Raw genomic sequence first — 23,654 nt, 5'->3', positions numbered from 1 at the left:
TACTTCATACCTAATTCAGTTTAAACTTAATAGGAAGCAAATAATCAAAGTTAATTTAGTGTTTATAATATTAGTTTTGGTTATGAATTAATAATTATAATTAATCATATAGGCAAAATAAGCTCAGTGGTTAGAACGTGTGCGCGCTAACCGATGATTTCGGGTTCAAACCCAGGCAAGCACCACTATACATATAAATGTGCTTAATATGTGTTTATAATTCATCTCGTGCTCGGTGGTGAAGGAAGACATCGTGAGGAAACCTGCATGTGTCTAATTTCATCGGAAATCTGCCACATGTGCATTCCACCAACCCGCATTGGATCAGCGTAGTGGGATATGTTCCAAACCCTCTCCTTAATGGGAGAGGAGGCCTTATCCCAGTAGTGGGAAATTTACTTTACTTTTTTATATAGGCAAAATAAGCCCCAAAGAGATTATAACAGCTAGTTTCTTTATTAATCAAACTCAACATTAACTAACTTCAACGATGTTAGGTTTGATAGGTTTTTAGTTGGAAGTCGTCCTCAAATATGATTTTGCTCGGGTCATATTTTTTTGTAAAGGAAATTTATAGAAAAAACTTCAACCCATTTGAAACGGAGTCTTGATAAGAGATGCTTTCCAAAATTATTTCTTCTTTTACTTAATATATTATGAATATAACCCCAGAATATACTTTAGTGTAAATAAAACGAGTGCTCACTGTTGGTGTAACGTATCTACTTATTCATGTACAGCCTTAAATGAAATAAATTATTTATTTTAAAGTCTTCAACCTTTCGCTGTCGTGAAAGGCTCACTTTATATTGCATATTTAACTTTTATGTAGTTTTTAAATATTTTATCATCGTCAGTAATATTTTGTTACAATTAAATTAAATTTTATCTCTTCTTGAAACCTTATGATAGAAAGAATTTTATATGTGAAATCAATATAAAGTGACATTCTGCTTAAAATAAATAAGTTCATTAAATATTAAGTTTCCATTACTTGTTATTATTAAAATTTTACTTCATCTTATCAAACTGTCGCCGTTCTTCTCTTTTTATTTCAAGTCATTCTCCTGATTTTTTGTTATTGTTATAATAATTTATATCATAACCATTGATATTAATAAATTACTATTATTATGATTCGACAATCCAATAAAACACCTTTAGTCCTTTGACAATTATTTTGATCCAAAAAGCCTTAAGTACCGATAAATTATTGATGAGATTATGTCTTATACTTTAAACTAGCTTCTTAAATTTATGAATACACAGAAGTCGAGTGCAGCGCGAGCTAAGCGGGTGTATTCAATGAGGGCCCCCGGGAGTAAACAAGAATTGATCGCGTCATTTATAACGCGCGATTCAGATAGCCCGCCGACGCGCCTCCATTACTCACCGCCGCCGGCCGCGCGCTCGCGCCCCTCACACGCGACGCGACTTTTGTTCGACGTTTCTTAACAAGCACAAGATGCTTGAAATTAAAGTTTCAATTTAAAGATAAACTTCTAATTGTACTGCCTGTCTTTATAATATTAATTTAAAAAGAAAATGTGACATTTTGTGTGTAATTTTACATCTAAATACAATACCAATATACGCTTAAATTTTCTTCAAGATAATGTTTGCTAGAAAAGGCAGATATTAAATTCGTTTTCAATATAATAATAACATGACAAAAAATAATAAAATTAAAACTTTATTTTACATCGAGATTGGACTGTAAATCTACTTTATCGTAATCTAACGATCTATGATAGTTGCTTGAAAATAAAAATAAAAACAATACGTTCTGTAATGATCTATAATTCTTTATTACCGAACAAACACGCCATACATAACAATTTTAAATTTAACGAGGCAAAAACTGAAGTGATCTAGAAAGCGAGGTGGTCTAACCGCGGGCGGTGTGAAGGCGCGCTAAGATAGCCTTCTCCTGGCTCGGGCCATCAAATATTTTCCCTTTATTGTTTTTTTATGCTCCCAGGGAATCAGTCCTCCGCCGCGCCTCTTGTGCGTTATGTTCGCGATTATTGAGCGCTCCTCCGACTTGTTTTTTACCTCGGGCCCTGAAAATAATATTGATGAATTGTCTTATTGGAACACCTCACTAGCATTTGATATCTGGATATATTGTATTTAAAATACACTACTACGAAAATATTGATTGGTCAAACTATAATAAATTATGTCATTTAAAATTTCAGTAATAATCTATGAAATTGTGTAAAGTACAGTGATACATCTGTTATGTTAGGAGCTGACTCTATCTGATTCGTTTGCAAAGGCAAATACCGAGGGTGATTTTTAATTTCACCGCTTAGCACTAAATATTTTGCTTTGAACCCATAATCTTTAGTCAAAGTCCACATTTGAACATCTCGGTTAGCACGGATTTATTGATATAAAACAAAATAACATTTGTACCTGTGCCAATAAATCTCGCACAGTAAAATGACTAAAGAAAATACAGCCACTTGGGCGAGTATGGCGAAGGCGGGCGCGGCTTGTCCCAGCGCCAGCGCGCGCGGCGTGCGGCCGGAACAAGTGGGCATGTAGCCGCTAACTCGCGCGCGGACTGCGGACGTGTGACCGCGCTCCAACAGACGCATCAAACTGTGGATCATATATTCGTTCCAAAATTAAAATATAGTTTTTTTTTTTTTTTAATTAAAAACATTCCATCCAAGAATTTTAGTCGACAGTATAATATACATTAGTCAATGTAAAACGCCAGCACGAAAAAAGTTATCAGTTACTTACCTCCAGACGAAAAATTGTTTATACGGGCTCCTTTTTTGCGCCATTATGTAGACATGAGCGGGTGCCATCATCTGCAACGACCCTAGTTCACATAACTCCTTATCTTCGAACGTCTTAGATAGGACCTGATACGCTGTATAGGGTTCGGTGTGATACGCATAGTCTGAAAGTAATGGTGAATTTATCGCTATGAATATGTTTAGGATTGGTGCTTCGCGTAACGTTACCTAATACCTATTAAATATAAATATCACACACAAATAGTATGTGACATTATTTTGCAATTTTACTTATATTACAAAATAATGTCAATGGAAAAATTGGAAAAGGTGCACACAAGATCAATAACATTACATTGATAATACTATGAGTTGTATTTTTAATTAGATTCAATCACTCAATTTACTCTCATTAATATAAAAAAGCAGGCAAATGTCATGAAGGAACCTGAGTTTTTATGATAAAAATCGACCCTATGTACCCAACAACCAGCATTGCATCAAACTTTTGGAACAAATACCATACCTTCTCTGCAAAAGAACAGGGACTGGGACATTTACTACTCGTTACTTGAATTACACTATATCTAGGATCAATATTTTTTTTAATATTCATAGTATTTGTTTTAAATAACAAAACATTAATTGTAATTATTTTTACCGCCAGTTCGAATCAGATTTATTCCGGCAGCCGCTGGCTGTAAGAGCGCTGCTGTTCTTTTAGCCATTGTCACTTTCTTCATTCTCAAATAATCTTCCTTCGGATTTTTATAGCCGCTGTAGTAAAAGAATCCGGGATTCTAAACATAAATTATTTTATCATATATGGTTCACAGATTAGGAATCATCATTTACAGTGAAGTGTACTAATTATAATGTTAGGAATTATGTATGTAACTGTACTCGCATTTAGCTATGTAAGCATAATTTTATTAGTACCTATATTTTTATTCATATATGAGTTAGTCCAATAAATGCCACGATACAGTAAACAGTTGTTTTCCTTTGACTAGAGAGTAAGGTTCCAACATCACAACAGTATAATAGCTTTCCTACGAATTATTTGCTTGTAATGACTGGTATATTTGTTTGAGAATACGAAGTCTCTATGGATGACAAGGTAATATTTATAATTGACCAGTTACATACATCAAGCCAACCCCTCGTATATCCGATGTCCTCAAAAACGAGTTCCAAATCACTGTTGACCAATGCGTCCATGTCAGCCAGGGTGGGAGCCGCAGCATTGAGAAGCCAGGACACCACGCTGCTAGTGTAGTAGTTGTACAAAAGCATGCTCATTAGTCCGACTACTAGGAGAATTAAGCGACGACCTGGAAAATTTAACAACAATACATATCCTCAAAGCCAAATGGCCCCTAAAATGAACCAAGTACTAGAAAATCAGGCGTCCACAAACATATTATTTTTTTTTTACAAATTTTACAAAAAAGCTGAAAGGACTTGTAATATTTAATATATATTTTAGAAACATATTATTATATATATAATAACGGTCAATGTTCTTTTTAGATACCCTGACTCGAAGTAGCTTCTTCGAACAACTGCACTCCGTCTTCGTATGCTGAAACAAAAAATAAAAACGCTTCATAACAGACCAAGCTTATTATTTAAAACTTTCTTGTATATTTTTACCTTGTTGACATATAACCGCAAATACGCTAAAAGCAGCGTATAAGCCTGGCTCGTCTCTTGCTTCGAGAACTGCGGTTACAGCCAATATCGCAGTGCAAGCCACACACGCGATGATGGTGCACCACCAGACTCCGCCAGACAGTGGCGTTAGGAACCGATTCTCATAATCTCCAACGCCTTTGTCCAGAATTAAATAGTAGAATTTTGTCCTACAAATATCACCCAAAATGTTTAATCCTCTTAACTGCTTATCATTGCAAATAATAACTACTCCATTAGCATGACCTGTCTCGTTGTTCTTCTATTAACAAATGAAGTTTATACGTTAGTCGGTTTATTATTCCAAATATGAAATCAAAGCTTTGCCAGAATTCCTAAATTTTTATATTTAAAACACTTGCTCACAAAACAATTTATAAAAGGAGAATAAAAAAGGCAGAAATGTCATTAATATACACGTTAACTATCATTGTTTTGTTTTGTAGATTAGGTCAGTCAGTTAGTGTCCTAATAAACATTTCTTTTCTTCTTTCTTTCTAATATGGGATGTTACTTGACAACGAACCGCAATTGCATAGGTACAGTCTACCCATCTATGAAAGTAGATAAAATTGTTTGCGTATCTCATAACATCATTGGACAAGACACGACCTGAGAGTGTTCGGAGGCTGCTCACTATTTTATTGTACTGGATAATAGTTTTATCGATTTAGAGGTTTTTATACATACAACCTATGTCAAACGCCCAATAACGAACAGAAAATGGAGGAAATCCCAAGGACAGCCGAAGATCAATAGCCAACCTTAATTCGACGGCCTACCTTCAATTTCCGGTGCAATATATAAAAAAAAGTTTCATACAAATAATTTGAAAAAAAAAACTGCTCTTGAATTTTAAATCCAAAGTAAATACAAATGATTCACTCAAGTCTAGTAGCCGGTGGAAAGAATACGTCCACCCAATCCAACCACTGTGTGAATATCCTGGCGCAAGTGCACGAAATGTCTTGCTCGCCCCAGAACAGGGAATTGGTGACCGCCTGCAAAATAAAATTGAATTTTATCTCTCTAAATGACATGCATTCTCAGCGTTACCGCACTAAACTATGCAGAACTTGAAATGAATATTTTAATATTTAATTTTTTGTTTAAGAAAAGTCTGTGTCTAAAAGACGATCTCACCAAAGTAGAATTTCGTTTTGGCGAACCAATCCATCGACCGGCGATCGTATAGTTGAATCTGTTAAATAAAATATAAATGAATTTACATAAAGAATAGAGTTATCTACACAATTAGTCTTACTAAGCGAACGAATTTGATCACGCACTCATAGTTTTATCTTTATTCAAGTTTGCATTAAGATGTTCGTTTTTGCGAATACAGTGGAAACAATGATTGAATTACAAGTATCACACGCATAACCAACATCATACTCCCACAAAAGGCGGTGCACTCACAATGAAAGAAATGGTTTTACACTTCTTACAACCGTCTTACAAATGTATTCAGTCTTTGCTGTCAGCAATAAAATGGTATGTGCACTTTAAAATATTGATGGAAGTATGTTTAAAAGCAAATTCCTACAAAAAGTTACAATCTATTATGTAATATATATAAGATTTTATTCTTTTGTCTAGGATGACACGGTTAATAAAACAAAATTGTGTTTCTCTGTAAAAGGAAATTTAATGGTTAGTTTTACATACCTCACATTAATAAAAATAAAATAACATTGAACATTGAAAAAAAATAATATTTACGCACCTGTAAAAGAAACGACATTTAATATTACTATTAACAATGTCTTTGTACTAAATTACAAAATTCTTTACTTTTCTAAGAACTCTCTATCGATATTTTATAGCTAACAAAATTTAGTTGTCATGATGCGTTCGATGACAGTTCATACGCGGAATTCAAATTAAAGAAAATACTTTTTCTTTACATCTCCCCCCCTCCGCAAAGAAAGTAATATGGAGATGTTTTTTCTTGCACAGTCTTTAATCGTAGATAGGAGCTGGTGTTAGCTTTGAAATGTGGAAAAAATTCGACTCTGATCTCTTATGTTCAGTATTTATTTTGTAAATTAAGTTTGAAATCTTTTCTAAAATTTTGTACGGTCCAAGTTTCAGTTCATCGAGCTTCTTTCGATTGAGTTTGTTTCCATTTTCTATAAAAACAATATCACCGACTTTGAACTCTATATGTTTTCTATTTTTATCATAAATTGTCTTGTTGTAATTATGTGATTTGATTGTATTTTCTAAAGCTTTTTTCCTAGCCTGGATTAAATCATGATCAGTCTTCTTCTGTTTTAACTCATTTGGCAAAATCGTAACATCTGTACCATAAAGTAGGTATTTAGGAGCATATCCAGTGATAGTATGCTCCGTTTCATTGTATTTCTGCACACAATTGTGGGCTATAGTCGTCCATGCCATTTTTGTGTCATGTTCGTTTATCTTGCACCTGATTTTATTAACTAATGTCTGATTTAATCTCTCATTTAAGCCATTTGAAAAGGGAGAATTTACTGCTGTAAAAATGATGGGAATATTTTTTTGATCCAAAAACCTTTTAAATTCCTTAGAATTGATACCTGGGTATTGGTCTGATAGTATCAATTCAATACCTTCACTTTCTGTACAATTTCTTATTAATTTAATGAAGTCATTAGCATTTTGAGTACTAGATGTTAGAATATACGCATACCTAGTGAAATGATCTAATAAAAGATGTAAATATTTCTTTGTTGATCTGGAACCTCCGAAACCGCCAATGGTATCAATAGAGCATATCTGAAAAGGTTTCGTGGCGGGACCCAAGTGAGACATCAACCCATATTTAATTTGTCCCCTTGACTTATTCTTTAAGCATACTGTACAACTTTCACAGATTCTTTTTATGTTTTTAGTCATATTTTCTGCTGTATACACTGAGCTAATCATTCTTTGCATTTGTTTAATTCCTATATGCCCCATATCTGTATGTACACTTTTCATGAAATCTATGCTAAATTCCTCTGATATGATAATTTTTTCTTTCTTCCTTACTTTTTTGTAGTAAACATTGTGTTTTTTCATTAACTTGTCTTTTCTGCATTGTATATATTCATTGTTAACCTGATCTTTTAGAATATCTTCTAGTGTTATTATATTAACTATTTTTAACTGTTCCTCTAGGTTTTCATTTGGTCCAAGGACCGGGTTCCTGCTTAGACAATCAGCTTCAATATTGTATCTTCCTGGCGAATATTTAATTTCGAAATCATATTGTGATAAGTAGTATGTTAGATCTCCTAATTCTTCGTCTGTTCTAGATCTTATATTCATATTTTCTAATGGCTTGTGATCAGAAAATACAGTGAATTTCCGGCCTATCAATAGATGTTGCCAATACTTTACACATTCCTTAATTGCCAGGCATTCCAGATAGATAGCTTTCTTCCTTTTCTGTACTTCAGTCAATTTTTTCGAAAAGTATGCTACTGGTTTTTCTTCATTGTTTTTTTGTGGTTGTTTAAGTACTGCTCCTACTCCTAATATACTAGCATCTGTGTATATATTAATAGGTAGGTTTGGGTCAAAGATTGTTAATATCGGCTGAGAACATAATATTTGTTTCATTTCATTAAATGAGTCCTGACATGCATCAGTCCAGTCAAAGGTTTGTCCTTTTCTCAATAGGTTATGCAACGGTTCCAATTTAATAGCTATATTCGGCACATATTTATGATAAAAATTTATTTTCCCCAAGAATTGCCTCACATTCTTTTGAGTTTTAGGAGTCGGGAAGTTCTTTATTGATATTAAGTTATCTTTTAGTGGTCTAACTGAATTATTTTGTATTATATGACCCAAGTATTTAACTGTATCTGCTGCAAATGTACATTTAGAGAATTTTAGTTTTAAACCTTCGCTTTTTATTGCTTCAAAAAGTTTTTCCAAATGTCTTATATGATCTGTGAAAGTTTCTGAAAAAATTAAAATATCATCTATGAAACATACTGTGAAATCTCCAAGCTTGTGTTTCCGTATTATATTACACATTATTCTCTGGAATATAGCTGGGGATGTTTTCAAACCAAATGGCAAACAGGTCCATTGATAGTGTCCCTCCTGCGTCACAAACGCCTTTTTATGTCTATCTGTGACACGTAAAGGAATTGACCAAAATGCTGAATTTAGGTCCAGAGTTGAGAAAAACTTGCAATCTCTCGTCTTTAGTATTAGGTCTTCAATAAGAGGGAATGGTTGTGATTGAGGCACAACAATTTTATTTAAGTCTCGAAAGTCGATGCACAATCTTGATCTTTTGTTTTCATCTCTTTTATAAGCTAATGTAACTGGCGCTGCGAATGGGCTATATGATTCTTCTATTATATTTCTTTCCAATAATTTTGCAATTTGATCTTCAATCTCCTTCTTATCTTCTATTGTGCAACGATATGGTCTTTTGGAGCAATATTTTTCTATCAGTAGGTCAATATGTGCTTCATAACCTGTTACCTGTCCTATGTCATATTTATCCTTTGCAAAAACAGACTTATATTTAGAAATTAATTCATCAATCACTGCCTGTTTTTGAAAGTCTAGATGATTTATGCAAATTTTGAAGTTTTCTTTTTGTATACCTTCATTGAAGTTTATTAAATTATCATATTTAATCTCCTTAGAGACTATATCTATTTTGTCTGTTTCCTTGGAAACCATTTCACTTTTTTTTATTGGCAATTTCTGAGTAATTTTTAAGTTTTCGTTTTGAACTAGGTAAAATTCTTTTATACAATCAAGACCCACTAAAAAATCATAATCGAAGTTTTCCTTGTCTATTACGAAAACATTCATTTTTTTTTCTACATCAAAGATCGCTATATCAAGTGTAATTATTCCATTTGCCTTTTTAACGCCATTAATCGTTTTTAAATTAGTATTATTGCGATGACTGATTTCCTTATTCTTTATTTTTAACAATTTAGAATTTATTAATGAAACATTAGATCCAGAGTCATAGATTCCAGACACTTCAACATCTTTATTCAGTACTAATTTCACTTTGATCAATGGCGGTACTATTAGTTTTTTGGATCTTCACACTGCAATTCACATTCCAATTCTGAATTATTAATGAACTTTATTTGCTTTTTATCTTTTTCAGCAATTGAATATGTTTTAAACCAACAAGAATCTTCTGAATGATAGCGGACACCTTTATTTAATTTTTCACAAATACTACATTTTTTTTTCTCTGGCTTAGTATCTTCTTTCTTCTTGATAAATTTTCTTCTTGAAACTAAATGTTCTAATTTTCCAAGTTCACTAAACAAATTTTTTGTTTCTATGATTTGGTCTTTGTTGATTCTGTCTGTTATAAAATCTGGTAACCCAGCAGCAATGATATCAATAAGAGTCCCTTCATCTATTGTTTTTCTTACCTCTAATAAAAGTTTTTCTTTCTTTACCGCATATTCTAGTAAAGATCCTGATTGGTACTTGTAAGATAAAGCATACTTGCTAGCAGTCCAACCTTTATTAGCATATGTTTCCAAAAAACTTGATTTCCATTTTGACCACTCGGAATGTAAACTAAGTTTGATCATCATGGAAGAATACCAATCAATGCATGATTTTTCAAGAAATAATCTGAAGATTTCAATTATTTCTTCTTCTTTTACGATACTATACCTGGTACATTCTTTTTCAAATACTTCCATCCACTGGTGTGCATTTGAACTTTGACCATCAAATTTTCCAATAACAAACTTGTCAGCTAAATTTTTAATACTATGTTTTTGTCTTGTTGACTTTTAACAAATGTTTCCAAAATTTTTACTATGGGTTCTTCTGAATACTTTTTACTGCCAATAGCCATTTGTTCTTGGGTAGTTTCCTCTAAAAATTGTTCCTGAAACATCATGTTTCCGTCATCATCAAAATAAGTTTGTAGTATATCCTGAGTTGTTTTTATCCATACACTTCTCGTTTGATATCTAATACATTGAAGAATCAATGTATTTTTCACGGCAAAGAAGGTTTTCGTGGTTTGGATATGTTTGTGAAGTGCTATTGCTTGATATTCTTCAGGCATAAGGAAAACTTTTCCATCTTTTGTGGCAATTGCGGTTAGGGCGATATAGTTTGACTTTCCGTCTATCGATGGTTTAATTTCAAACGTAAACTTCAACGACTCCATTTTTTTAAAAATAAATGTCGTTTTATAAGATTTTATTCTTTTGTCTAGGATGACACGGTTAATAAAACAAAATTGTGTTTCTCAGTAAAAGGAAATTTAATGGTTAGTTTTACATACCTCACATTAATAAAAATAAAATAACATTGAACATTGAAAAAAAATAATATTTACGCACCTGTAAAAGAAACGACATTTAATGTTACTATTAACAATGTCTTTGTACTAAATTACAAAATTCTTTACTTTTCTAAGAACTCTCTATCGATATTTTATAGCTAACAAAATTTAGTTGTCATGATGCGTTCGATGACAGTTCATACGCGGAATTCAAATTAAAGAAAATACTTTTTCTTTACATATATACAAAGCATATTTCAAAGTATGTACACTGTTCTAACGAATTGTATCATAATCCGGAATGTAATTCAGTACATAGAAATCTATTTAAAACATATTCTATAATTTTAGTTTCAGGTTTCCATTGATTATTATTATAACGACAATCACCGATTTAAGTATTAACTTGACAACTGTTTTGTCATACTCGTCAACAATGTTAGCTAATTTAGTTGGATCATACCTAATACTTTGAAGACTATTTATTCATAATAAAAGAAGATCGCAAGGATAAAAGTTAAAGATAGATCTTACCATGCTACTCGGTTTGATGATAAATCATGTGGTAGAAATTAATATGCAACATATAGTTTTACGATGTTCTCCTCGCTAGTTCTCTTAACTTTTTTTTTATGGTATAGGTTGGTGGACGAGGAGATGGGCCACCTGATGGTAAGTGGTCACCATCACCCATAGACAATGACGCTGTAAGAAATATTACCTGTTCCTTACATCGTCAATGTGCCATCAACCTTGGGAACTAAGTTGTTATGTCCCTTGTGCCTGCAGTTACACTGGCTCACTCACCCTTTAAACCGGAACACAACAATACTGAGTACTGTTATTTGGCGGTAGAATAACTGATGAGTGGGTGGTACCTACCCAGACGGGCTTGCACAAAGCCCTACCACCAAGTAAACTATTTCTTAACACAAAATATTATCAATATGAATTCAACTGGTCCAGATTAAAACTAAAAATTGTCTTCTTCGCTAATTACTAAGTAAATAAATCTCAATCAAGCTTATTCTATAGATAGATGTATTACAATACCTAAAGTTGTGCATTTCTTTAAGCACCCACAGTTGCTGAGTGACAATTTTAGTCATCACTGACACGCCGACTGTATAGCCTAGATCCGATAACATTTCCGGCTTGAAGACTTTAGGACGGTCCAAAATCTACAAAGTACAAAGTGACTTCTTATTAAAATCATTCTAAAAAAAGCACATAATATATATGACAAATAAAAAAACGTATATATCGATACGTTATATATAATAACGTTACATTTATAGTGTCAAAAAACGTTTCAATTGAAAATGAAAATATGTATAGCCAAAAAAATTGTACACAAATGTATGTATAATAAAAAATAATCTTAACATAATTTACACTATCACATAAACAAAACGAATACAAAGAGTACAAGCAACAGTTCTTTTTTTACAGAATTGTCTAAAAGGTTACCACCACTGATTTGAAATGTAGAAGTTCTATCTATCTTAAAGAAACGGCAAGAAAATCTGTAATTGTAACTCATTTCAATGCAAAGGTATGACAGTTAAATACTATTATTATAATCGTATAATATTAGTAAAAAAAAAAAAATTTTTTTGATTTCTTTTCAGCTTTCGGTAGAATCTCCATTCCTAACCGATAGTAGCTTTACGTTAAATACAGTTCGATAAATTAACGATTCAAACTTACTACTACTCAAAATTACTACTAACAGCCTGCTTGAATAATATATAGTTTCATTTTCATTTTGAATTTATGAATAATATTATGAAAATCTAAAACTGATAAATTAATATAGACTGTATTTTATTTTACTACATTTCTGGATCAACATAACAAAAAACACAACTGGAATGAAACATTAATACATGAAATAGTTGAGTTATACATATGTATGAATGTGTAATGTTGAAATACATGGTTTCTATATGATTTTATTTAAAATATTTTCACTAAAAATATGCGAATATCGGTATAATAACATTCAACACACCACAGATATGGCTCGCAGCGTCAAATTGTGGAAATCCCAGCGATCATAATATTTGAATCCGCTCAACGAAACGTTCAAACCTGAAATTGTGTAACACGAATCAGCACCAAATTCCAAGGCTTTGAATATTTTATCCCGGTATTATTTACCTCCTCCCGGACTCCAGCTCCCTATGAATTTCTTCTCCAAATTATTACCTTGAATCTTACCGAAGTTAAATACATCTATCAAGTCGTAGTGTCCGCCTGCAACATAATTAATTATGTACTTACCGATTTTTAATTATATGTTTTTTTCTTAAATTACATTTGACACATGTTTCTTCTGGGAAATACTTATTTATAAAATATGTAAGATCTACCAAACTGTCGGTCCAATTGAATTGTAAATTAGTATTACTCCTTTTGCGACGTAAACACTAATTAAGAAGGATTTTTAGACACACTTCAAAGGGAGAATACTAAAAATACCCTTTACAATCTTTCCCTACAGGTATTTAATTTGATTTAAGAAATAAGTACAACCCCTAAGAATAAAAAAATGTTTCTCATATTTTAGTTAGTTTTTTTAATGTAATAAAATCGATAAGATCTTAAATATGTTTAGTCATCAAATTCAAAGATTCGCGAGTAATAATTAGGTTTCTTCCACGTGAAATATCACAGAATAACTCTGTACGGTGAAATCTTTATCTTATTCGAATAAATAGTATTCAAATTACATTATTATATAAGTTCTTATGATCTTTGAGATAGTTTATTATATCTACTTTAATCTTATATGTATATTTAATACACATCAATATGTTCTTCACGAATAGTAAATTTATACCCTTGTACTTAAATGAGCTGAGATGGCCCAGTGGTTAGAACGCGTGCATCTTAACCGATGATTGCGGGTTCAAACCCAGGCAAACAATTATATATGTGCTTAATTTATTTTTTATAATTCATCCCGTGCTCGGCGGTGAAGGAAAACATTGTGAGGAAACCTGCATGTATCTTAGCCCAAATTCTGCCACATGTGCATTCCACCAACCCGCATTGAACAACGTGGTGTAATATGTTCCAAACCCTCTCCTTCATGGAAGAGGAGGACTTATACCAGCAGTGGGAAATTTACAGGGAGTTACTTTTACTTTAGTACGTAAATTAAATTTGAGATATAGTTCATTTTTTGTTGGTTTTACGTCGCGTCGCCAACTATTACACTAGCCAGTATAAGGTAGTAAAGTGTAGTCCCCTTGTTCCTATAAAGACTTAAACTATTCAAACCACAACACTACAGTACAAAGTATGACTGACGATAGAATAAAACGTAATTCAGTGGTCCCTATTTCTAAGCTTTTACTGTTTGGACATTATTTACTTGGCGGTAGGACTTTGTGCAAGCCCGTCTGGGTAACTACCCCCATCTCATTAGATTCTACTGCTAAACAACAATACTAAGTATTCTTGCGTTCCAGTTTGAAGGATGAGTAAGCCAGTGTAACTACAGGCACAAGACATATAACATCTTAGGTCCCAAGGTTAATATAATATTTCTTACAGCGTTAATGTCTATAGGCGGTGGTGACCACTTGCCATCGGGTGGCTCATATGCTCGAACTAAGTTACTTTTTCTGTGTATCATACCTTTATTCGTAGCTACGACAATATCAGCGTCGACGCTTAAATTCATTCGTTGTAAAACATCCATGGACGTCGTGTTTTTATTTCTATTCGATGTCTCGTTCTCCAAGATAAGCCACATGTGCATTGAATCAAATAAAGTTTTCTTGGACGCCTGGCGGAACCAAAGATATACATTTGTTGATCAAATGTTATCATATATATTATAAATACAATCTATTCTATCTAAAATATTAAAATAGAGATATCATTATCAATCAATATGATATTGTATTATATAGATAGTTTTGTCATAAGCTATTTTAAAATGTTTTTAAATAAATAATTTCGATAAATATGACGTTCTATATACTTTTAACTCAAAGCATAATAACACTTTAGTATCTATATACGTATAATAAAATTGGAGTGTCTGTTTTTAATATTGAAAAACCCCTTTTTTGCCCAATGCATACACGGTACATATTACAAAATAATATTTTTTACAATTTTCATCGGTCTGTCCGTCTGTCTGTCTGTCTGTGTTCCGGCTAATGTCTGGAACGGCTGGATCGATTTTGACCGGACTTTCACAGGCAGATAACTGATATAATAGGGAGTAACTTTCGCGGCTAGTTTAATAATAATTTATAGTATTTCTATAAGGATAGACCAACCATTAAAATAATCGTAGTAAAAATTAGTTAACTAAGAGTTTTTAAAAAGCAGAAAAAGCTTTTTAAAAATATTTTCAAAACATTTCTTTTTATGTTATAAGTTCGAATTTATATTTATTAAAAGTAAAATGTCCCTTAAAGAGTAGTTAAAGGAACTAGAAGGCATCCAAGCTTAAAACTAATTTCGACACATTATTTTGTAGAGCAACTAATTCCAAGTTGCTGGACAGTAGTCACCGTTTCCAGAACAATCTCGCTATTGTCGCAAGCCCCCTCCAACAGCACTCCGACCGGCGCGATCCACTGCAGCAAGCTAGTCTCGAGTTGCTCGTCGCCGTTTTTATCAATTAACTGCATCGATACTCTTATACCTTTGTGCATTAAAGCATCCATTTTCTTTTTGTTAACTGTAAAATGTTATTGATTTCAATTTGGAATATTCCAATTTCAAACGCTTGATCTTAAGGATGAAAGCTGAGATGACCCAGTGGTTAGAACGCATGCATGTTAACTGATGAACGCGGGTTCAAACCCAGGCACCACTGAGTATTCATGTGCTTAATTTTGGCTTATAATTCATATCGTGCTCGGTGGTGAAGGCAAAACATCGTGAAAAAACCTAAATATGTCAAATTTTGTACAAATTCTTATATGTGTTTTCCATCAACCCGCATTGGAACAGAAAACCTACTCGTCAAACGGAGAGGAGGCCTTAGCCCAGCAATGGGAAATTTACAGGCTTTTGTTGTTGTTAATCGTTAAGATAAAGCGATTAAAACATGTAATACGTCTTACACAATTATATACATTAGTTCGTTTATATTTATTAAAATATATACTCACTGACTTTAGATCCACATGTAAAATAGCACACATAAGGAGCATGCTTGTTGGTAAAATAATCAACGGCAACACTCGACGCCGCCGGGGCTGGCAAGGTGAGTTGCACGATCAAACATGTCACCATCACGTGCCATATCATCTTATACAAAGATCTTTAACAATTAAAACCGTACCACAGATGAATTGACGATTTAATGCGATTGGTAAGACAATAAACCCAAGGCGCAACTAAGCATGCTTTCAGGAGCAAGGCAAAGCATGGTATTGTCTTGTCTTTTGAAATAGCCTTGGAATTTGAACTTAAGATCTCGATATCTTTTTTTTAATGGTATAGTTTCCCGGACGAACTTATAGGCCACCTGATGGTAAGTGGTCACCATCACCCATAGACAATGAAGCTGTAAGAAATACGAACTATTTCTTACATCGTCAATGTGCTACCAACCTTGAAAACTAAGATGTTGTGTCCCTTGTGCCTGTAGTTACACTGGCTCACACACCCTTCCGGAACACAACAATACTGAATACTGTTATTTGGCGGTAAAATAACTGATGAGTGGATGGTAGGTACCTACCCAGATGGGCTTGCACAAAGCCCTACCACCAAGAAGAAGAATATTTGTTCTCTTATAACTTAACCACTGTACCAAGAGGAAAAAACTATTATTATATTGAAAATAAATCCTATAGCGTTATATTTTATGAAAGGTGTGTATTTCATATGTGAATTCCATTTAAATATTTGAAAGCAACAATGTAACTAAATTATATTATTGTAAACTATAACATTAATTAATCAGCAAATATTTTTACAAAGCAATATACAAACGAAATATTTAGAAAAACGATATTGGTATCCGAATATGAAAATGAAATGAATTGAAATGGTTGGAAATAAACAAAATATTCAATCAAGTAAGTTTTTGTAAGTACTTTTGAATCATTGTACCGATCAAAGTAAATTAAACTATATTTTGATTTAATTATATTTAATAAATAAGCGAAAATGTTATTTTTATTGATTGAAATACAGACTGTTCAAATTCAATCGTATAGAATAAATACATCTCGTTTGTGTCGTGAAAAATTCTCAATTATTACCGATATTTCACTATAAAATTTGCTTAGCGGTTATGAAATATTTTCAGTCTTATAAATAGACGATCATATAAAAATACCATAAAAATGACCATGGAAGTAATTTGTGGTAATGGTACTCTAAGTAGTACGTCTTATACTCTACCACCAAACTAAGTATAATGTGTTCCTGTTTAAGGTTGTGAGTGAGAGTACAGATAAAAGGAAAATAACATCTTGATTGGTGTTGCATTTAGGAATGTAAAGGAAGATGAATGATTAATTATATTTACAGTGCTATGTCTATGGCTAACAAATTGCCATCAGAAAATGAATTCGCCACCAAAGTCTCCAATAAGGTAAAAAAATACCAGTTAATGAGGAATTAGCGATGAAAGAGAATTTTGTAAGCTAGACTACTATTAACACCGGAAACAGCCGACTCAACTAGAGAGAAAAATATTATTATTAGTAATCCCTTAGATTGATAGTATTCAAATGATATATTTAAAATTATATACGTACGTGAACAATCCTTGAAGACACGCGGTCAACAAATGACTGCAAAACAACGCGTCCATGAAATAAAACTTACATAACGGCAGTCGTTTTCTTGTCAATCAAAGACACTAATCGAGAATAATTTAAAATCCACAGACTTAAAAATTAGAGTTAGTTTTACTTAAACAATAAAATCTATATAAAATTTTACACTCTTGATAGTTGTTGTGAATTGGCGGCATAAGAGGTGTTTCATGTTTTAATGAGCGGAAATTTTTGATAAATAAATTTGAAACATTCAATAAATCAAAAATCTCAGCGACATCATACACCAATCGAGTCAAGATCAATAAAATACATCAATTATTACACAATACAGTTGCTTTTTAACATGAAAACATGAAAATTTCGAGTAAAGCAAACCAAATGCTATTTTACACCGCATAATCTTTCGGTATGGCACTAAAATAAGCCGTATTCACTAAAGAGGATCATCATAAAACAACGCTTATGTTACAAGCCACTTTGCGATTTCAGTTATATTAACAACCTTTACACTGAAAACAGTTTTGTAAAGTCATTTCGTAAATGTTTGCATATTACAAATCGGGCACCTACGTATTCACTTTCATTAAATACAGTTTTTAATAAAAATAGTAAAAAATAAAGTAACAGCCTGTAAACAACCCACTGCTGGGCTAAGGCATCCTCTCCTATTAAGGAGAGGGTTTGGAACATATTCCACCACGCTGTTCCAATGCGGGTTGGAGGAATGCACATGTGACAGAATTTTTAATGAAAGTAGACACATGCAGGGTTCCTTACGATATTTTCCTTCACCGTCGAGCACGAAATGAATTATAAACACAAATTAAGCATATATGTAATATAGTGGTGCTTAACTGGGCTTGAACCCGAAATCATCGGTTAAGATGCACGCGTTTTAACCACTGGGCCATCTCGGTTTTAATAATCGAAATAAAAATACGATTTATAAAAAATATCTTGGTTATATATTTAACTAGACAACCCTCCCTGGCTTCGCACGCGTACAATACTGACACTATATGTACTACATAATTTGTTTTTATACGATATCACATAACTTCTAAAATAATCAGTGTTTTATTACTATATTGTCCATGTACGTAATACAAAAACCTTCCCCTCGAATCACATTTGTTAAAAAAAACCGCATCAAAATCCGTTGTTCTATTTTAAAAAATTAAGCATACAGAGGGACATAGAGACGGAGAAAGCGATTTTTTTTTATATTATGTATTGATAATGAAATGCAAATTTTTAAAATAGTTTAATAATAGTTTTTTATAAATAAAAATATATCTTTATTGGTAATGTATAGGTAAGTAAAAATAAAAAGATTACTTAAACCAACATCTCAATTTAAAAAAAGAGTTTTAATTACATTATAAAATATATATAGTTAGTTTTATAGCTGTTTTAACAAAGAAATTAAACTGCGAGCGGAATGGGTCCCACGAGGCAAATTTAAACTTTCAATAGCTCTCATTTATAAACTTAAAACCTTTTGTGTAGACATGAAAACTACAATACGTCATTCTGTTTAAACCAAACAATTAAACACACGAGTTAAATACGTGATTTTATATTTATTGCTAGCCGTGGCTTGCGGCTCTGGCTGGGAATATTATAACATACAATTAAACAGGACGTGTAGTGCATATGTTGCAATTAATTAACTCTTTAACCAAAAGCCTAGCCATTTTATCAAATGGCTAAAATAAATATATTGGTAAAGTTCGGTTAGAACATAATTAATTGAGATCGGATGCTAGAATCTCGTGGCCTATTACACTAGCGACAAGTGTGGGGGACAAAATCATATTCGGCCCTTGTGTGGAGCACTGTATGATTAGGGCTACATGTGGACACGATCCTGGAGACGCTATGGAACTGGTTTTACTATAATAGTAATACACATAATCCGATTCCTGATCTGATCTGAGGGTTTCCACTGCCTTTAAAAAAAAGAACATAATTATTTGGTTAAATATTTAAATTATTTTACCTATCAATTATGAACTTTCAGGAAACTTTTAGTATATAACTGTTAATTGAATGTATAATTACTTGATATATACGGGGACCGTCCGAGGAAGTCTTGATTTTGTAATTTATAAATAAGCTGAAATTAATGAGGCTAGCATTTGCTACATGCTATGAGCTACAATGCCAAATTGATAAAATAAAAAAAATTTTAGCGCAACAAATTAAAGCAGTTCCAAATCAGGTGCAATGTTTTAACCAAGCAACTTAACAACAATTCAATTACATAGAAGCTTGTATGCATGTCACAGATTCAAATAAAATTAAGTTATATTCATTAACATTAATTCAATTACAATGTAAAAATGTTGCCATTAACCAAAACGGAACTACGGATGAAAGCGTGAAAAGATAATACCGTGGATAAAATTAAACATGCGTAGCTCATGCATTCATTGCAAGTTGAATAAATGTTTTTACGATATCGGTAATACCGAATGAAACATGCCGTGATAACTCAATGAAATAACAGATAAAAACGAAAAAAATATGTAACCATTCCATTCTAAAGATGTTACTTTTTATTTTACTGGTGACCTGGTACCTACCGCAGACGGTCAAGTCGACGCAATAGTTAGAATTTTTGTGAAGATTGAGTGAAACTACAGGCACAAGTATGGAAACATCTCTCTCCAAGGTTGGTAATGCATGGACTGTGTGTGAAGTGGCTTAAATTTCATAGGGCGAATAATAACAATTTTGGGATTCATGTTTTACTCGCATGATGGTCTAACCTAACCTCGATAATTTTTAAAAGTTACAAGAGACACTCTTTTGTCCCTTGTCTTCTGAAATGATATGAATATACTTTATCCCGCATAGATATTCGTCATTGCCTGTCATGTGGTCAGGAGGACTTCGTTATCATAATAAAAAGACATTCAAACATCATCTGATAATGAATCAGCACAGCTCTTGTTAAATAAATTCAATCATTGCATTTTCCTAGAAACGAGGCCCGGTTATATATAATTTTCCCTATAATTGTTGACAATCATTATTTTAAAATATGCCATCAATATTGTAAGTTTTATCTTTAACATTTTCATTGAGAGTTTTTGATATTTAAAATTAAACTGTACTATTGGAAAAGTGACTTTATATCTTATGTTGTACCTTATCTAACCTTACCTTATCTATAGTAATAGAATAGCAATTAAAGGCAATGCTGTTCAGCCATAGAATAGAAGGGGAGTTCCGGCCTATTTGTCGCAAGGGGTCAATTTTCGTGTGTATTTTAGTAATAACACGGGCGTGCGTTGACTATTGTTCTTGTGCGTACACAATTTGAAACGCTCAAGACTGCTTAAATAACTCTCGTGCTACCCGACTGAAGAGCTTCTACGGAACTCTGTATGTATATTAATTGAGACGCTGCTGATGCTGTATTTTCTTTTTTTTTTAGTACAAGTGGCACAGCAGCATTTGGATCACCTGGTGGAAAGTGGCTACAATACCGTGCTTGCAGATGCGCTGCCAGTCTTTAAGACATATACAAAGCTCAAAATAATACGCTCTTTTATTGAAGGTAAAACTAACCGACAATAGCTAGTGGCCACAGAATGGTCATGCGAGGAAGGAAACGGCCAAAATGTAAATAAGATATCGATAAGGTAAATTTTAATAGACTTAATATACTTAAAACATTTCTAAAATTATAAGGAAAATCTGATTAACTACGAATGCTCTTTTGTCACTTTTAAAGTCACCAAAATGATAAAACAATACAAATTAAAGTCAAAATAAATAGTCTAATTTTAATTAGCAATTCAGAGCCATGCATTATTTAATGAAAGATACAAGACTAAATATGTGAAAACATAATATGGACACAAACTACAACGAATTCTGATTAAACAGGGACGCGATCAACTTCGCATAATAGCTGTGTTTTACTTGTCAATCATTGGATTGTTCGTTCGTAGTTGAAAACTGTTTGCATATATTTGCTTCAGGGCTCCACCGTTTAACTCTCTAATTCGCAAATTGTCCTGGGATCGTTTAAAATGTAACCGATTTATAATGTTATGTTCTTTCAGAAAAATTAAAGATTTTTATGTGAAACTAGCGACCCGCCTGGGCTTCGCACGGGTACAATACTGATACTGAATATGCTACAGAATTTGTTAATTTACGACATCACATTAGAAATAATCAGTCTTTCTTTACTATATTGTCCATGTCTAACTCTCTATCTATTAAAACAAAACACATCAAAATCCGTTGCGTAGTTTTAAAGATTTAAGCATACAAAGGGACTTAGGTACAGAGAAGGCGACTTTTTTTTATACTATGTAGTGATTGTTATTGACCCATTGAGTATGATGATACCAAATCTATACTGCACTAATAATATACTTTGTTAACTAAATTTTATGTCCGTACTAGCGGCTCGTCCCGGCATATCATGGATGGACATAAGTTTTTTTTTAATATTTTACCTTTTATTTATTTATTTTTTGTGTGTTTTTTTCCGACATATTTTAAATTGTCGTTCTATTTAACTTAATTATACAAAAACCTTAAGAAAGTATATACCTAAACATTTCTTATGAATCCATCTATCTATTACTGAGAAAAAAATCCTTTCTGTAGTTTTGGAGTTTATCGCGAACAGACAGGCAGAGAACCTTTATTTTATACCATGTAGTGATTTATTTTTCTTTAAATTATTGTAATATATTATAATTCATACCCTCTGAGAAATTTGAGCAGTCCAAATAGTCGCACACCGTTTTTACGTTAAATGGCCTGCGAATTTCCTGTTAACTGACTTACTTAGACCATTACCGGGAATATTGTTATAAATCGCCCGTAACGGAACGCTAGTTCACGCATTATTCGACTTTATAGTACATTTTTATAACTTTCTTGTGTAACTGATATTATGCACCTTTACAATTTCGGTTTATACTTTAATATAAAACATTATTTTTGTATTAATAAATAAAAGATTTATGATTGTTATAAATATTGCTATATAATTAATAAATGATAAACAAGCGTTTTGTTGATTTCCATTCAAATCTAACTGATTATTATGACCTAAAGAGTTTGTACTTGGTACTAAATACAAGTCATTCGGTACCCACTCATTAGATGAATAATGACTCATTACATGATCCGGCAATACTTAGTGAGGTTGAGTTCCTGTTGGAAGGGTGAGTGAGTCAGTGTAACTGCGGACACAAAGGACATAACATCTTAGATCCCAAGATTGGCGCATTGGCGACGTAAGGAATGGTTTTAATATTTCTTACATCGTCGTTATTTACTACCAGTGTTAATAACTCACTAAATATGATGTAATATAAGAATAATCGCGAAAATTTAAGACAACAAAATATGATGTAGTTACTTAGTTAGCTAGCTATTGACTTACACGAATAAATTAAAAAAGGTTAAAAATACTTTCCAGGGACAAAATAAATATTATTATTGCAACAGTGTCAAAACATTTACCTCAATTTTCATTAGGAATGTCGGACAGTTAAAAGTTCTCTCATTCAATTACTCAATACCGAATTATATGAGGCGCTTGTTTGACGTCGGCTATAAAAGAGAATGGCGCAAACAAGTACCGGTCCGGGGACGAGCTTCGGTACAACGTAGCTCTACGGTCACACTGCAGTCTCGCCGCCCGTCACACCGTCACACCTCAATATACCTGCTTTTATCTATCTTTTTTTTTCGCTGAAAAGACGCGCTGCGCGTTTCCCCAACGTTGAAGTTTAGGTGGGTCTCGCCGATGAATAAAACACCGGAATACCTACTAAAAACCAGCGGTACGGTCGCCACGGGATCGTTTTCGCATGCTACCGTGACCACCTGGTTTTTATCCATATATAAAATAGGTAAAGGCGAAACGTTTAGTATCTTTCTCCGTTAAATCTACATTATGAACATTTTATTTGTGTAAAAGTATCTAGAAAAGATATAATATTTTTCGTTTTTCTTGATGTGGTTGTATCTGCCATCTTCATAAATGAATATTGATGAATATCTTCTTTTTTCCCAAGAAATTGTAGTTCGAAAATAACGATCGGTGTAATAAGAAGTCCAGGATGAAAGCAAAAGAGGCGTGTGCGTCGCTCAGGACAATATATATGCTAATTGCAGCGG

General features: G+C 32.8%; 1 protein-coding gene across 1 annotated transcript; it reads right to left on the bottom strand.

Moving 5' to 3' along the window:
• Positions 1-1,926: 1,926 nt before the first annotated feature.
• On the bottom strand, positions 1,927-15,423 carry LOC124530692 (ionotropic receptor 75a-like). Its single transcript, XM_047104945.1, has 14 exons — positions 15,261-15,423; positions 14,371-14,521; positions 12,886-12,981; positions 12,737-12,816; positions 11,776-11,903; positions 5,595-5,652; positions 5,337-5,452; positions 4,413-4,621; positions 4,294-4,341; positions 3,906-4,090; positions 3,418-3,556; positions 2,758-2,920; positions 2,422-2,610; positions 1,927-2,063 (listed from the first exon to the last, which is right to left on the bottom strand). The coding sequence occupies exons 1-14, from the start codon at positions 15,414-15,416 to the stop codon at positions 1,970-1,972; spliced, it is 1,812 nt and encodes a 603-aa protein (XP_046960901.1). The 5' UTR covers positions 15,417-15,423; the 3' UTR covers positions 1,927-1,969.
• Positions 15,424-23,654: the final 8,231 nt, after the last annotated feature.

This window comes from Vanessa cardui, chromosome 6 (assembly GCF_905220365.1).
Source record: "Vanessa cardui chromosome 6, ilVanCard2.1, whole genome shotgun sequence".
NCBI lineage: Eukaryota > Metazoa > Arthropoda > Insecta > Lepidoptera > Nymphalidae > Vanessa > Vanessa cardui.
This window is presented reverse-complemented; position numbering and strand designations above follow the sequence as displayed.

Bases quoted from the DNA above. Each gene is read 5' to 3' on its own strand.
- LOC124530692 (XM_047104945.1), bottom strand. From the start codon at position 15,416: ATGGATGCTTTAATGCACAAAGGTATAAGAGTATCGATGCAGTTAATT. The intron at 14,522-15,260 runs GTGACTACTGTC...TGGTTCCGCCAG, and splicing joins GCGAGATTGTTCTGGAAACG to GCGTCCAAGAAAACTTTATT. The intron at 11,904-12,736 runs GTGTGTTGAATG...TGTACTTTGTAG, and splicing joins CGCTGCGAGCCATATCTGTG to ATTTTGGACCGTCCTAAAGT.